At 38.8% G+C, this 15,974-nt stretch overlaps 1 protein-coding gene across 5 annotated transcripts in view; it reads right to left on the bottom strand.

The window, feature by feature from the left end:
- whrna (whirlin a) overlaps positions 1 to 15,974 on the bottom strand; it is a 249,633-nt gene that overhangs the window by 102,200 nt on the left and 131,459 nt on the right. For all 5 annotated transcript variants that reach the window (XM_038268325.1, XM_038268329.1, XM_038268326.1 and 2 more), the window contains exon 2: positions 11,624 to 11,842. In XM_038268325.1, coding sequence (XP_038124253.1) covers positions 11,624 to 11,842 — 219 coding nt within the window. The remainder of the gene's footprint in view (positions 1 to 11,623; positions 11,843 to 15,974) is intronic.

Below are 15,974 nucleotides of genomic sequence, written 5' to 3'. Positions count from 1 at the left end.
GGGTTCTTTAAAAATGGACCTAAGTGTATTATTCTACAGAAAACGTGGGGTTAGCTAAAGAAAAGAGAAGGTGAAGGAGGACAGGGACACTGGTGCATCTACAGAAACTGAACAAATATGCATTTTTGTACGTGCAAAATTGGGTTAATAAGGAGAAAGATGTCAATGGTAATAGCAGGAGCACCGGTGAGTGTAAAATATGTAGTTTTTAAGTCCATCTAAAACAGTGGGTGAAAGTCAAAAGCACCTAATGAGGAAGTAAATACTTGTTGAAAACCCCTCAGTTAGATTAAGGGATGCGAGATTAATGACTATGTCTACTTCGATGCACATCTTTCTGCATAAATCAGATGGATATTATGATGCATCTAAGGAGCAAGGCTGATCTGACACATCTCACCAAGATCTTTAATAACTGGAATAGTGCATGACATTCTAATTAGGAAACGGCTTTGAATGTGAAAACACCTCAAGCATCCTCTTGGACTCCAAAATGTTCCCTCTGCCAATCACTTTTCAATCTCAGACATCTACCGGGAAAGAATAACGAAGCATGCAGAAGTCTATGCTTAAAGTTATAAAAGTTTTCCAATTAGAGACATAGGGTTCCAGTGTGCCGAGGACACTTTAAGATGCTCAATATGTAAACTGAAAAATCCAAACGACACCTAAAAAAAACTACCATTTTAACCATTCTAATGAGCAAAACACATGGAAGCAAACAGCACATGTAAAAACAGCTGTTTCTGTAATTCTCAGTGGTTGGCCAGCTGCCAGTGCTCCACGGCACGCTGCCCAAAAACTCTTCAGGAAATTGTTTTGTTTTCAAGCGTTGCCAAACAAGACAAAAATACATGTTATGGACACCAAATATACCAAAGCTGACCTCTACTTTCAGAGCAGCTGTGTCTGAAGGAAAGTAAGAATAACAACCGGCTGCCTCCAGAGGAGATAGTACAAAAAAAAAAATTGAGGATTGTTTATTTCTATATGCTTCTCAGTTCTATGATTGACTCAATCCAACCGCTGGGGATATGCACGGGATTAAGCAGGTGTAGAACATGAATAGATGGATGATGCTTTGTGAAAGAAAATTTGAAAATGGAACACCTCACCCCATTGGTTATCAGTCTTATCACACAGAGTCCCTCTTGAGGGGAAAAATATTCTCCAGCACCTTTCGGTGTGTTTCCAATTGAATTTAGTGAAGAAAAAAAGAAAATGGCCTCAACTGATTGTGTTCTCCACCATCATTTCAAAAACATCGGTACAGTAGACTGCTGATGCAGATTTTAGAGCTATAGCTGATCGATGTGCCAGTTCACTGTTGTAGTCTTTCCACAATGCCTGCTTTATTACTGAAAGTTCAGAGCTGTGCATGATATCAGATCGCCGTAGGCAGAGGATTGATGAAGGAAATGTTTGTGCTTCTGTTCCCTGCTTTTGCTAATATTTTGGTTGGCCTCCTCTGAAAAATTCAGAGTTCTTGCAAAAACTTGAAGGGTCTTTCACAACTTTCAGCCTTTGTACAAGTGTAGAAACATACTCTCTTTGGACACCACACCCCAAAAAGTGACTGTTTTTGGCAACCTGAGATTTATTGTTATTAAGATTTACAGTAGATTCAAAACACATACTGTATGTGATTATTGTTAGAAAAAGATTTTATCATTGCACATTTTTTATAAAAGGGGAAAAGAGAGCAATATAAAACATGGAAAAAATAACAAGATAATTGTCTGATCATGAAGCATCATGGGTTACAAACATGACAGACATAAAATGAAACCCTGATATTGCTGCTTGGTTTATACTAACCACATTGAACAAAGAGCTTGGTGCGCGCCTTGGCGTCGACCACTGGTGCCAGCCTCGTTCAAAATGGGAGGATATACAAGTTTCATTGTACTGATATCAAATGTTGAACGTTCAAGTGGAAACATTTACTTAAATGCAGTGCTGTTATGGTTTATTTAGTGACTGAAAAAAACAAACAGGGTGAGTTTATTTGCTAAGCTTTGGTATAAACAAGGATTTTAGTTTCTGTTTCACATACAACATAAAAAAGTCTGAAACAACTACATATAGTATATTATGCATTCAGCTTTATTTAGTAAAACAACATTTTTTTATATCTATTATTTAAAAAACAAAAAGGTCAATATGGGTTTCACAGGCAGAATGATTTCCCCATCATCACATCTCACTGTGTGCGGCGGGTAAACCTACCATTTTATTCCAGTGCATATTTCTCTTTAGCTGCCATAAACACACCTATTATTCTTCAATAATAATAAATACTGCACTGGGCCATTTTCTAAGTGGGACGTCAACCATTTCCTCTTTTTTTCGCCATTTCCACTCGTTATGTTGCTCACTGCCCCTCTGTGGTTTATGCAAGTACTGCACCTACATTCATGTCAACTATAAACGTATACAGTACAACGCTTCAATGGGCTTGCACACAGCACACAGACTGCCAGGGCAACCCATGCATGAGTGTATATCGGCTTTTATACTATGAATCAAGCACAGTCTACTCTACTAGGTAAAAAAAAAAAAAAAAACAACTAAAAGAAATTCAGATTGTCAATTTGCACTAAACACACTAATCACCTAACAACTGTTAGGTTCTAAAAATGAAGGTTCGTAAAAGAGGAACTGAGTCTACACAGAAGCGGAATTTTTAACAACTTCTGCAGAAGGAGAGAGTTACATTCAGCTAAATCTACTCTCTGACGGACTTCCTCTGCAGAAGCCTTTTTATTAGCAGATCATAACACATGGGGTGGGTTACAAAATAGAGTGTTCTTCTGACAAGGCAATTGATCAGGTCATAGGACAAAATGCTACTCTGATTGAATCACAGAATAGAGTGGTCTTCTGATAACTGTGATTAGCCTTGCACAAACATCAGCAATTTTCTACCACCGTTGCATGGCAGTAAACAGAGTGAAGCATCTAATTTCTCCAATGTTTCATATGTACACACATTAACTTTATAATCATCATTGAATACACCTAACAACAACCACTGTATTTCAGAATTTTTGCCCATATCTGTAATTTTAAGGAACTTTTGTTGGTCATTAAAACAGTTTTTATGAATTAGCATGTGTTGTTAAAATTGTCAAAATAATATGTATCAACTACAACATTGTTGAATTGATCTAGAACCTTTTGCAATATGCAGGAAGGCCATAAATGCAGGAATAGAGGTTTTGAAGGCTTGTCACTGGGCTCTGCAGAAAGGGAAGGATAACCTGGGGCAAAAACACCTCAGAAAACAACTTGGGTGAGTAGAAAAAAAGCCTTCAATAAAAAGCTGCAGGCAGCCGCTCTCCCCTCTGCTGTTACAGTATGAAGGTGTGGGGCCCTCCTTATTTGCACTGTTATTAAGCACTGTAATGTACTCTCTTTATCAATAAGCTACATTCTATTAGAACTCATGGCTAAACTTTGGTTAATGGTTGATACAGCAAAACTTTGCTAACGAAACATTTCAGGCATCATTTACAGCATTTTTCAAACTAAGCGCAACTTCCCCTTACTGCACCTAATAATCTGGTCAACTCCAAGGAGGAGTGTAGGACACGGACTACAAGCTTAGATTTAAAGCAGTACAGGATATACAAAAAAAAATTGTCAGTCAGAGTCATGACAACAACAATCAGACTTAAATTAGAGGTAACAAACTTTCCGATACCAATCCAGGAGTCTGTCAGTTCTGTAGGTCTGCTCTAGAACGATCTGCAGTTGTCGCAGTGGAAGGACTGAATTTTCTAACCCTACCATACTGTCCTGCTGTATCTCTTTCACAACTGAACTGCTGTAGACTTTTATAATGCCATTATCTGTTTAGTTTCATGGTTAAGTCACGTCTTTTAGCTATTTATAATGACTTCTAGCACATCATCTTTTTAAGCCTACTCAGGACCTTAATTTGAGGACCCTTAAGGTTAACACTACTAATTACAAATTACCCCTACAGCCAATTGTGGACCAATATGACCATCAAGCATGTTTGTTTTCAATTCACCTGTTTTTTTTTAAGTTTATTGAAAGGTCTCAGAAGTTAAAACCAAACAAAGCAACCTGAACCCATACTTGATTTATAACTTATTTCATACTTCATTCACCAGAGGCTAAGTAGCTTATGAAGGGTTCATTTGTCTGATAATAATACAGCTAATGTACGTTCTAGCTGAGCATATCGTACAGTATGCTTTCTTTGTTTACTGCCTTTAGGTCTTAAAATATCTTTATGACTTTACCACAGCTATTTATTTTTCCCTTTAAGCTTTTTTTTCCACTTAATGGGAAAATCATCTAAAGTCATGTTGATTTTTGTGTCACAGTGAAAATATAAGCTGAGAGTTCATACATTCTCACTCTAGTCTTTGAGATTTACTGCATAAAAAGATGTTTTATGCAGATAAAAAAGAAATTAACTTTCTGTAAAACCATAAAGTCAGCATTTTTAAATATCTACATTTGGAGATCAAAGGCTGCCTTTTTTATTTTACAATCTACAGTGAAAGTGGTCTAACTGTGCCAAACCTGAAAATGTTATCTATTTTCTCCATCAGATGAGCTACTTTCATTACTTGCTTCATGATGCCTCTCACGGATGCCAAGATGGAAAAGTGGAATCAGATGGACCCCGGTGGCTGCAGGACGGCCTGTATGCAAATATCTCAATTAAATCATGTCAAGACTGGACCCGCAGGCGTAGATCAGGCATCTGGCAAATAAGTCTTGCTTTCTTTCAGCGAACACTGAGCCGTTCCCTCTTTTAATAACAACCTGCTGTGTGTTTGAGGTAAAGATGTCACAAAGGATCACCTGAGAGAGAATAATTGTTGTCAGGCTCTCTGATATTTATGCAGAAAGTTTTAATTACCACAGCCATCTCGGCTCCACGTTGTCCCCTTGCATCGGTTCCTTACTACAAAAGGAGCCTCGCTGCTCTGCTGCATTTCAAGGTGGGACTATTAGAATCCCCTGTGACCATCTCTTCTAACTTTACAACCACAAATGTAGAGTTACTTACTGAGATTTCATGTGACTGATCAATCACTGGTCAGTCACCTTCCCATCAACTCTCATTAGTATTTCCGTCTCTGAAAACTATACCCAAAGCATCATTCTGCAGACACTGTGTTTTTGGCATGTTCAGGGTGTTATGAACCAATAGTTGTCCTCTGATACATGGGGGCTAATGAAAAAAGGTACAGTAGTAGCCATTCAAACTTTCTTCACTTTCCTTCATGGGTCCTTGGCTGGTCCCCTGTCTGGTTAATGCAAGCATTCCTTATTTGTGAACATTAATTATGTTTTTGATAAAAATCCTTTCGCTAAAATGCCATCAGAACGCTGATAATATTAAGTGTGTCTCAGCCCCCCCTTCAGTGTCCACCACATTGGATCAGTCCATTTGCTGCACATGTTCAGAAAGGTCCAAACAGACAGCAGCAAACCATTTGAAAACAAACCATGCAAAGAGCAGTGTTGCCAACATCGCTTTAGTCGCTATATTTAGCCACTTTTCAGACCCCTCTAGCACTTTGATTTCCAAAAAGCTCCTAGCGCCAAATCTAGAGACTTTTTTCTGCTACTGGAGACTTTGGAGACAACATCTAAAAGCAGCGAACTCTGCTCTCCAGAGCGAGTAGATTGGTAACCCCGCCTCCTGCTCTCCTCTATCTTGTCTACTGTCATGATTCATGCAGCTATTATTTCATCCAGATGAAAAATGGAGAACAGATAAGCAGATCATGGCTTGTCTACAGTGAAAAGAAGGACTGGGTTATTTACTTTTGCCGTCGCCTTTTTGGAAACACAGGAAGGAGCAATCAGCTAAGTGAGCTTAGTGCTTGGAAAAAATCTTTCATTCCTTTAGAGACAGAATGAAAAGTCAGCTGAGTACAAAACATAGAGAGGAAAACAAGAAGAAAAGGGACAAGAAGAGAGGGACAAAACCTAGAACAAATAATGGATGTCTATTCTATTAACATTTCTCTATATGTAGAATGGGTTCGTTTTATGGGTTGTCTCCTCAATTTAGAGGGCCCCCTGCCTGTCTTTGCTTAGGGCCCCAAATTTCCTAAATCCGCCCCTGGTCCCCTACAATTCCTTTTTTAAACATCAATCTTTGTACTAAATCTTTGAAGCTTCATATCTTGGTCAGACCCTGTATTTCAGTGAACTGGTGGAGTCATAGTAAAAAATATGCAGGCCCAGGAGAAGGCCAGTGGTTGGACGTTGGACAGGATTTTGCTGGGAGCTGCAGGGGAGTGGGCTGCCATTCGGCTGGCTTTTGACTGGGAAGGGCCATTTTGAATGGCTGCTACTGAATAACAAGATGCTTAATGTGTGAATAAATGAATATACAGGTCTAATTCTAAAACTGGACACAAAGACGGATCTGTTACAATATCCTGCAGTGCAACATAAATAGTAAGGGGCATCATTGTAAGTAGTCTACCAAGATCATCCAGGCATTCAATCTAATTGAGATCTGGATGATGGCCTCTAAAGAAGAAGAGCCCAGTGATGATCTATACATCTAGAGAGAGACTTCATGTCCTTCTGGCCTGAGAATGTCTTTGACTGCCTAGACTGAGCTGGGCATGTTTGGGTTTCCTTGCTGAACCTGTTACCCCATCAGCCAATCTTATTTTTTATTTTATTTTTTCCCAATAACCTAGATCCTTCCTAAGGTTATTTAAGTTTTGTATGAATGAATAAACTGTTAAAAGAAAAATAATGAGTCTGATATTTATCTAAAGACACAGAAGTCAAGAGATTTTGTATCTCTTAGAACAATAATTAATGGCATACAGGGATTTTCAAAGGCATGTCACAATTTGTAGAGATTATGAACCACAACCATTTTGAGAACAAGTAGAGGGTGAAACAGGGACTAGACATCCTAAATGTTAAACTGGATTTTCAAAATAATCTGTAGTAATATCTACAGACAATATTAGACTTGGAGCAATCAAGATTAATGAGGAGCTCTCAGCTGATGAAAAATGGAAATATCCAGAGTAATAAATCTTTTAAAAACCTTTGACAGCGCCTTTCCTCTAGGTCACAAGATGATGACAAGGTATGCTTCATTTGGGGATTTTGGGTGCAGCTATTTTTTATTCTCCATTTAACCTTCACTTATAATGTACATAAAAAAGATGTTACTCTACCATTTATAATGAAACGAGTAATTAAAAATTAAATCATTCTAAGCTCGACAAGGCTGGTATTAATTGGTGTCTGCTTGTAAACTCAGAGGACACCATTTGTTGGTCAGTGAACGCACCACATGTGCAAAAAGGGTGTTCCAACATCAATACAGCAGGGGTGGTCCACTCCTGTCCTTGTGTCCTTGGCCCAACCCTCCTGAATCAAATGGTTAGGTCACCCCCTCAGTATGCAGTCAGTTTCTCCAGGATCATCCTAATAATCAAATTATTTGATTTAGGTGTGTTAGGCAAGAAAACAGAGTTGCAGGATACCCTTAGGAACTAGAGATGCCTCTTCAATGTAAAAGCTGTTACTAATGGACATAGGGTCACAGGTATTTATGAAAGTGGATTAAAAGTTAAATCGCAGGAGGCACACAAGGTGTAAGAATTGAAATCTCAATAAGATTTTTGTTATTATTTAGATTTGTTTTTCTTAGAATAAGTGCGTTTGTTCTTGAATTGAGGAGGTAAGTGAGACACTTACCAATGGAACAAGACAATTTACTTTTATTGATTCCATTTTATTTTCCTGTATTTTAATCATGTAAAGCACTTTGCATTGTCTTTGGACTGAATTGTGCTATACAAATAAATTTGCCTTGCCTTGCCTTGCCTTTTATAATAAGAAAACAACTGTGTTGTCTTATTTCAAGTGCATATTATCTAATTATCTTATTTTAAGAGTAAAAATACTAATTCCATTGTTGAATAATCTTATTTACATGCTCTAATTAAGGCTAAATACACTTAATTTAAAGGTGTTTTACGTATTTCTAGATCGTTTTTGCAATGTGGTGCTAGTTTGAGAGCAACATTTTGAGCTAATATCAGGAAGAAAGAATAATTTAAGCCAAATTTGCTTTGTTTCATCAGTTTAGACTTAAAGCCTCTATCATGGACAGAATTTTTTTATTAATGTTAGCCATGACAACCACGGACATTTATAGTATAACATCCTAAAAAATGGTAGCCTGCTAAGGAGTTGCAGAAGTGTAATTCTTTTATAATTAAATCATGAATTATTTTCCAAAAGTAACCGATTACATTAAGTAAGAGAAAACATCTATATTTTTTTATTCATTTAAAAAATGAATACAGCAAAATATTTGCTGTAGAAATCCTCTTGTAAATGTTTTCAGCTACCAGCCTTGCTAATAAAAATTCAGACTTACAACTGTCCTATTTAAAATATTAGCCTGAAGTTGCCTTGCATTATCTTAACCAATCAAATGAGAGGGTTTATTTTATCTAAATAGGAACCAAAAAAATTGACTGTACTTGATTGATAGTCTTATGTTGACACTGCTCAAATTAAAGTTGCTTATCTTAATTCTATATTCTGTCTTGGATGGTATTTTTTGTTATTATGGCTATGTTCACAAAGTGCACAAATACACTATATTGCCAAAAGTATTTGCTCACCCATCCAAATTATTGGAATCAGGTGTTCCAATCACTTCCATGGCCACAGGTGTATAAATTCAAGCACCTAGGCATGCAGACTGTTTTTACAAACATTTGTGAAAGAATGGGTCGCTCTCAGGAGCTCAGTGAATTCCAGCGTGGAACTGTGATAGGATGCCACCTGTGCAACAAATCCAGTCGTGAAATTTCCTCGCTCCTAAATATTCCACAGTCAACTGTCAGCTGTATTATAAGAAAATGGAAGTGTTTGGGAACGACAGCAACTCAGCCACGAAGTGGTAGGCCACGTAAACTGACGGAGCGGGGTCAGCGGATGCTGACGCGCATAGTGCGAAGAGGTCGCCAACTTTCTGCAGAGTCAATCACTACAGACCTCCAAACTTCATGTAGCTCAAGAACAGTGCGCAGAGAGCTTCATGGAATGGGTTTCCATGGGCGAGCAGCTGCATCCAAGCCATACATCACCAAGTGCAATGCAAAGCGTCGGATGCGGTGGTGTAAAGCACGCCGCCACTGGACTCTAGAGCAGTGGAGACGCGTTCTCTGGAGTGACGAATCGCGCTTCTCCATCTGGCAATCTGATGGACGGGTCTGGGTTTGGCGGTTGCCAGGAGAACGGTACTTGTCTGACTGCATTGTGCCAAGTGTAAAGTTTGGTGGAGGGGGGATTATGGTGTGGGGTTGTTTTTCAGGAGCTGGGCTTGGCCCCTTAGTTCCAGTGAAAGGAACTCTGAATGCTTCAGCATACCAAGACATTTTGGACAATTCCATGCTCCCAACTTTGTGGGAACAGTTTGGAGCTGGCCCCTTCCTCTTCCAACATGACTGTGCACCAGTGCACAAAGCAAGGTCCATAAAGACATGGATGACAGAGTCTGGTGTGGATGAACTTGACTGGCCTGCACAGAGTCCTGACCTCAACCCGATAGAACACCTTTGGGATGAATTAGAGCGGAGACTGAGAGCCAGGCCTTCTCGTCCAACATCAGTGTGCGACCTCACAAATGCGCTTCTGGAAGAATGGTCAAAAATTCCCATAAACACACTCCTAAACCTTGTGGACAGCCTTCCCAGAAGAGTTGAAGCTATTCTAGCTGCAAAGGGTGGACCGACGTCATATTGAACCCTATGGATTAGGAACGGGATGTCACTTAAGCTCATATGTGAGTCAAGGCAGGTGAGCAAATACTTTTGGCAATATAGTGTACATCCTGTATCTGATCTATTCATGAGAGCCTTAACAACGAAGATCCGAATTTCTCCAATGCAACTCAGGCCACTGTGCGATGTGGTCCTGAATCCGATATGAATCTGATCTTTTCAACCTGTGTCTGAACGGCCAGGTCGCATTCGTCCGACCTGAACGGCAATAGTACTCAACGAAAGTTTTTATTCTGCTTCTTGCAACGCAGATGCAGCAAGAAAAACAACACCAATAATGTGGAGAGTAGAGATGTCCCGATCCAGGTTTTTGCACTTCCGATCCGATACCGATATTATTTTTGGACTTCCGATCCGATACCGATACTGGCCGATACCAGCCTATCCGAGCATGTATTTAAGTTTAAGTTAAAGTATTTAGCCTTAGTTGTAAGACTCATGTTGAAAAGGGTTTTAGTACTCTTGATAACATCTAGCCAGCTAAATTAGGTGAGATTGAATAAAACACAATGCTTGGTAACAACAAACTTCCCTGTTTATTAAGAGATAAACACAAACTGGACAAAATTATGAATAGCAATCTGAAATTGCACAGTGAACAGTAAAACCGTAAACAATTAAAGGTGCAAGTATTACTGTAAGTTTTAATAAAAATGCAAAACAGGGAAACACTGGCGCAAAATAGTGGAATGGATCGTTTCAATCGGCAAAACTGGAAAATACGGACCGGATTTAAAAAAAAAACTGGATCGGCAGTCTGGATCGGCATTTTACATACTTTGCCGATACGCATTTTTTTGCCAATATCGGCGTCCCGATCCGATACGTGGATCGGATCGGGACAAGCCTAGTGGAGAGCAGTCTTTTATTTTCAACTATCTTGAAAAGATTGTGTCATTAATGCACTGGCAGAGGTTGGGAAAGATTGCCAGATGCTCTCCAGCACCACCATCCATGTTTACATCCATAAACACAGAGCATGCTCGCTTGTGACCTCATTGCGTCCTCTACTGTGCATGGGGGACACTTAAGCTGTATGAATGCAGTTTACACAGGAGATCACATACAAGTTGCATTTATTTGGAAATGTGAAAGGCAATGCAAAAACAATTTGCATTAATGCCTGCAGTGTGAACATAGCCTATGAGAATTTGAGTTGGACTATTGTTGGACAGTGCATATCCTGTGTATCTCTATGCTCAGTATTTTTTTTATATGGCTGATATATGTCGGATATCGTTTTTTTTTTTTAAAGCCCCCAATATCGATATCAGTTTTGGCCTTCAAAATCCCATATCAGTCGGGATTTAGTTTCAAGTTTGAATTAATAACATTTAATTATTCAGTTGTGCATTTAAAAAAAAAGAGCGATATATATTAAATGATCGATTAAACTTACAGTCATTATTTTTGGATGGTGAGAATAATCAGAATAATCCCAGGAGAAAACATGGAGAACATGACAACTTCATGCAGAAAGCCCAAAGGTTGGCATATAAACCCACGTGCTTCCAGCTGCAGGGCAGCTGTGACAGCACACAGCCCATTTAAACCATCAGCATAAACATGTATGACTTCAATCAGTTAATATGTGTTTTTTTACATTTAAATAACTGATGAGTTATTGTTAGGAAAGGAGCATCATAAAACAGATGTATCATTTAGCAGTTTATTTCTGTTTAATTTATTTTAAATTGTAAAATCTGCTAAAAAAAAAAAGCTACAAACAAACAAATTGAAGAATGCATTTGGGAAAAACTGCTGCTGTGGTGCTCCTTGTTTTGCTCTACCTTCTTTTCGTCTCCCTCTTGTAGGAGCTGCATGTTGCTGCGTCGCTGACTGTCTGTCCTTCTAAGCGTGGCGCTCCGGTGCTCGAGCAGATCAGGAGGGGGAGACACACTCCGACCCTGAGGATCCACCCAGGTATAAACGTGGTTGGTAACATAGCCGCCTGGAATCCTCCCGACTGAGCGCACTGAGAGATTTAGCTTCTTGCTGCCCTTCAGCACCTGAGGAGACGACCAAGAAAAGAGCCATCAAGCCACAGTTCAGATGGTTTAATATGAATACATGGACATAACAGTCAAATCACAGGCTTTGTCGCAGACTGTGGGAGGTTTCAGCGGGTAACACTGAGGTAAAGTAGGAGAAAAAAAAAAAGTAAAATTATATAGAAGCAACCAATTTCACAAATGTTCTCCTACACTGAGATGAAACAACCAGTCTTAACCTTCCAAACCTCACAGACACAAAAAGATGGTATTTCTAACACATCTAAAACCACAATTGCTATAAGCTGTGCCTCATTGCTCTCTGATAGCTTTTTGTATGTGCAATCCTGCTGCAGATCAGCCTATCTCCACACGGCAGCTTGGAGAAATCAAAGTGAACAGGGCTGAAGATCCAAGGGATCAGGACCCATTTACAACAAGCACCAGTCTTCACTGTAGGATAGGATGGTAAAATGGCTCTGTAATATGTGGCTAGTTTTATAGGTAGTAGGGACAGACTGTGCTGAAGTTTAAAACCATCTCTTAGTGATTTATCCTTTCCTTAGTAAATGAGATCAATAAAGTCAATAAATCAATTCAAAATCTATGTCTTTTTTCTGTATTTTACGGTGGGGCTGCTTGGGGTATGTATTTTATACATACCCCAATGTAATTATTGGATTGGAACCAGACATCATCAACATGTTGGTTTTCAAATGTGTTTCTTTTGATTAAATAAATGTTCAGACTCTGGAGCGGAAGGATATATGATTTGATAGAGGAAGGATTGTGGTTTCAGCTGCTAAGCATCAACAATTCGGTCCTGGAAATCCTTTCACAGAGATAAAACAAGCAGACTCATCATGGTTTATCCAAGCAAACAGAAAACCCAGCCATCCATTTATTTTTTATCACGCTTATTCTATGCGGGGTGGCGAAGGATGCTAGTGCCTATCTCAAGCTGTAAATGGGCGAGAGGCAGGGTTTACCCTGGGCAGGTCGCCAGTCTATCGTAGGGCATCGCAGAGACAAACAGGACAAATAGCCATTTATACACAAACTCACACCCAAGGGGAAACTGGAGAAGCCACCTAACCTAACAGTCATGTTTTTGGACTGTGGGAGAAAGCCGGAGTACCCAGAGAGAACCCACACATGCTTGGGGAGAACATGCAAACTCATTGCAGAAAGACCCCAGGCTGGGAATCAAACCTTTTTGCTGCAAGGCAGCAGTCCAACCCGCTGTGGCACTGAGCCGCCCCACAAAACCCATATGAAATAAAAGGGGTGGGTCTATCATTTGCATTGACTGGAAATCAGGCTCAGGCCACTAATCACACCTCGGATCCAGACTGCATGGTACATATTACCATAGGTAATTAACTCATCATCATACTCCATAGGTTTAAGCACTCTGTCAAACAAATGATTCACATTCATAGAAATATACTGTACAGGGTAACCTGAAACATTTAGTTATTTTGTTATAATCAATAGATTACTTTAAGTTTCAGCCTCTAAGAGGTTGTTAAAAAATCCTACCGTTTACAGTACAGAGAGCATGCAGCTGTTAAAAAAACAAAACATAAACCAACTTCTTCATGTCATGGTTTTGGTTATGTTATGCTTTACTTTGCTCCTTGTTTTCTAGTTTTTATTGGCTTAATTCATTATTTTGTTGTAATTTCTATATTTATGTTAGTTCTCATGTTGTCCTCTGTTGCCTTCTAGTTTGTGTGTGTGTTCCTTCCCCTTGGCTCCCTCGTTGTCTCCTCACACCTGCTCCTTGTCTGCTCGTTAGCCCTCCCTTTGTCTCTGTCAGCTATTTATGCTCTCCCTCTGCTCTCACTCTTTGTTGGTTCCTTGTTGTTGCTGGTCCTGTCGTCGCTGCAGTCGTCTCCCCTCGTCTCTCCCTGGCTCCTTCTACGTGTTTTCCCTTGAAGTCTCCATGGTTCTGGTCTGTTACATTTTTAGTTGGATTTTTGGACTGCCTTTGTTAACCATTTTCATTAAAACTACAAGTATTCACCTCTGCCTCTGCATTTTGGTCCTCCAAACCACAACCAACCCTGACACTTCAGACACCATTTCTGATTTAACAATAATGATGGAAAAAAGTTGCAAACATCTGAATTTCAAGTGTTTTATCATAATCAGATTCAAAAGTTAGCAAGAAAATGCAAAACTAATCTGAAATAAAATTTAGAAATGAATGAAGTGGGTAAAACATGGCATGCTTTAAAACTGAAAGTTATTGCTATGGTTATTAAAAAAATGATATTTGGCTTAAGAAAGAGTTTGAAATGTTCCTGCAGCCCCTCATGTGCTCTGGCTCTGTTTTTTTTTTTTTTTTTTTACCTTTATTTAACCAGGAAGTCCCATTGAGATTCAGAATCTCTTTTTCAAGAGAGACCTGGCCAAGGTAGCAGCCAAACCACAGGAAGTGCATACATATTTACAACATATTACATTTTTCATAATAAAAAATAAAAATAAATAGAAAATAAAATCAGAGCAGTATGTTAAAACACATTGAGCATCTCAAGAAATATGTTCAGAAATATATTAGCCAAGCACAAAGGTTTTGTGTCCTCTGGATCTCTAAAAGTTTAAAATCCCTGCATCGTAGACCCATTTTAAAATGTGTTACTTGTGCATCTCAACAATCCTGATACCTTCAAAGACAGAAAGCATTTTTTCCCCTTTCGCTGTGGTAAGCTTAAATGCTATTTTCCAACAATTTTCCAACAATTTGTTCTGTTACCATGCTGCCATTTCTTTCTTGTTGTTTGTCTTTAAGAGCTCCATTTACAGTACAACATGTTTCAGGAGCTGAAAATCCAAATTCCAACCGTTTAACTTCTCTTTCATTTTATTCTAATGTAATTTAGTGGGAAAAGCCCAGAATTTCTAGTCATCCAAATGTAGTTATGACAGCAAATATCTCCTTCCTGTCCCCCTTCTCCTCCTTCAAGGATAAATCTAAATGCTTTTGTTGAAATCTTTATGGACAGTTCTTCTGTGGAACAAGTCAAATTTTTCCTTGTCAGTAAAGGAGCCGAAAGGCAGAGTCAATTCATCGGAGCATACTGACCCAGATGGATCAATTTTGTGTTTGGAAGATAATAACTTCAGTTCCAAGGCAACAAAAACCAGTCTGATTATTAAAAAAAAAAACATTTTCAAAATGCTTTTCAGGAGACTCTTCCTCTTTATCTACCTCCTTATCCTTTGTTTATGGGTAAGGTCGATACAGAACCACAGATAAGTGCCCCTGATGAGATGTGAGCAACTTTGTCTTCATCCACAATCTTATATTGATATAATCTTAGAGAAACAGCAGGAGCTGGAAAATACACAGAAAAAGTGTTTTTTTGTTGTTGTTTTTTAAACACACACTTTGATCTACTGGGATTTAATGTGATAAACATCCAGCACATTCATTGTAAAAACGAAAGTTATAAATATTTTTCCAAAACCTTTTCGTAAAGTGAAACTTAAGCAGATGCTTCTCCATTTTCTATCTAATGCTGGAGTTTTAAAAAACATCCTTGTATTAACATCTGCAGTATTCTGTTGTTACATTTACATTTCTGCAAGTGATGCTTCCTTGTTATCTTTTATGTCCTTATTAAATCACCAACTATAAAGCCTTTTCTTATACAGTGGAATCCGCTTGTAGTGGTCACGGATATATTAATCAGCCGCTTATATAGATCAAAAGACTTGGGACAAAATCATTTCTATACAAATGCTGTTTAATTTGTTTATAGTAATAGAGAAATCTGCTTATAGTGTTCATTTTGGCCATTTTATGAATGTAAACATGTGCAAAAGTAATTTTAAAATTACGTGTAGCCTAGTTATTTTATTTTTTTACTCCCATGATTCCTTTCTGGGCGTCTACTTATGCCTTGCTAGCTCGGAGGTACAAGAGCGCTTTGGTGCGAGTACCAGTGCTGCGTGCAGCGAGGAGAGGGTGAGGAGGAGGATGAAGAAGAGGAGGCTGTTGTCTCTTCCAGAGCTGAGATGAGGAATGCAGTTTGCATTTTAAAGATTGGTCTCCTGCATGTTGGTTTCAATAACTTTGACATTTTACATCCTTTTGAAAAAGAAGTGAACTCCGTGTTGGACAACACTCTGATCCAGG

The sequence above is a fragment of the Cyprinodon tularosa genome, unplaced genomic scaffold (genome assembly GCF_016077235.1).
Source record: "Cyprinodon tularosa strain WSP-4 unplaced genomic scaffold, ASM1607723v1 ctg7, whole genome shotgun sequence".
In the NCBI taxonomy this organism is placed as follows: Eukaryota; Metazoa; Chordata; class Actinopteri; order Cyprinodontiformes; family Cyprinodontidae; genus Cyprinodon; species Cyprinodon tularosa.
This window is presented reverse-complemented; position numbering and strand designations above follow the sequence as displayed.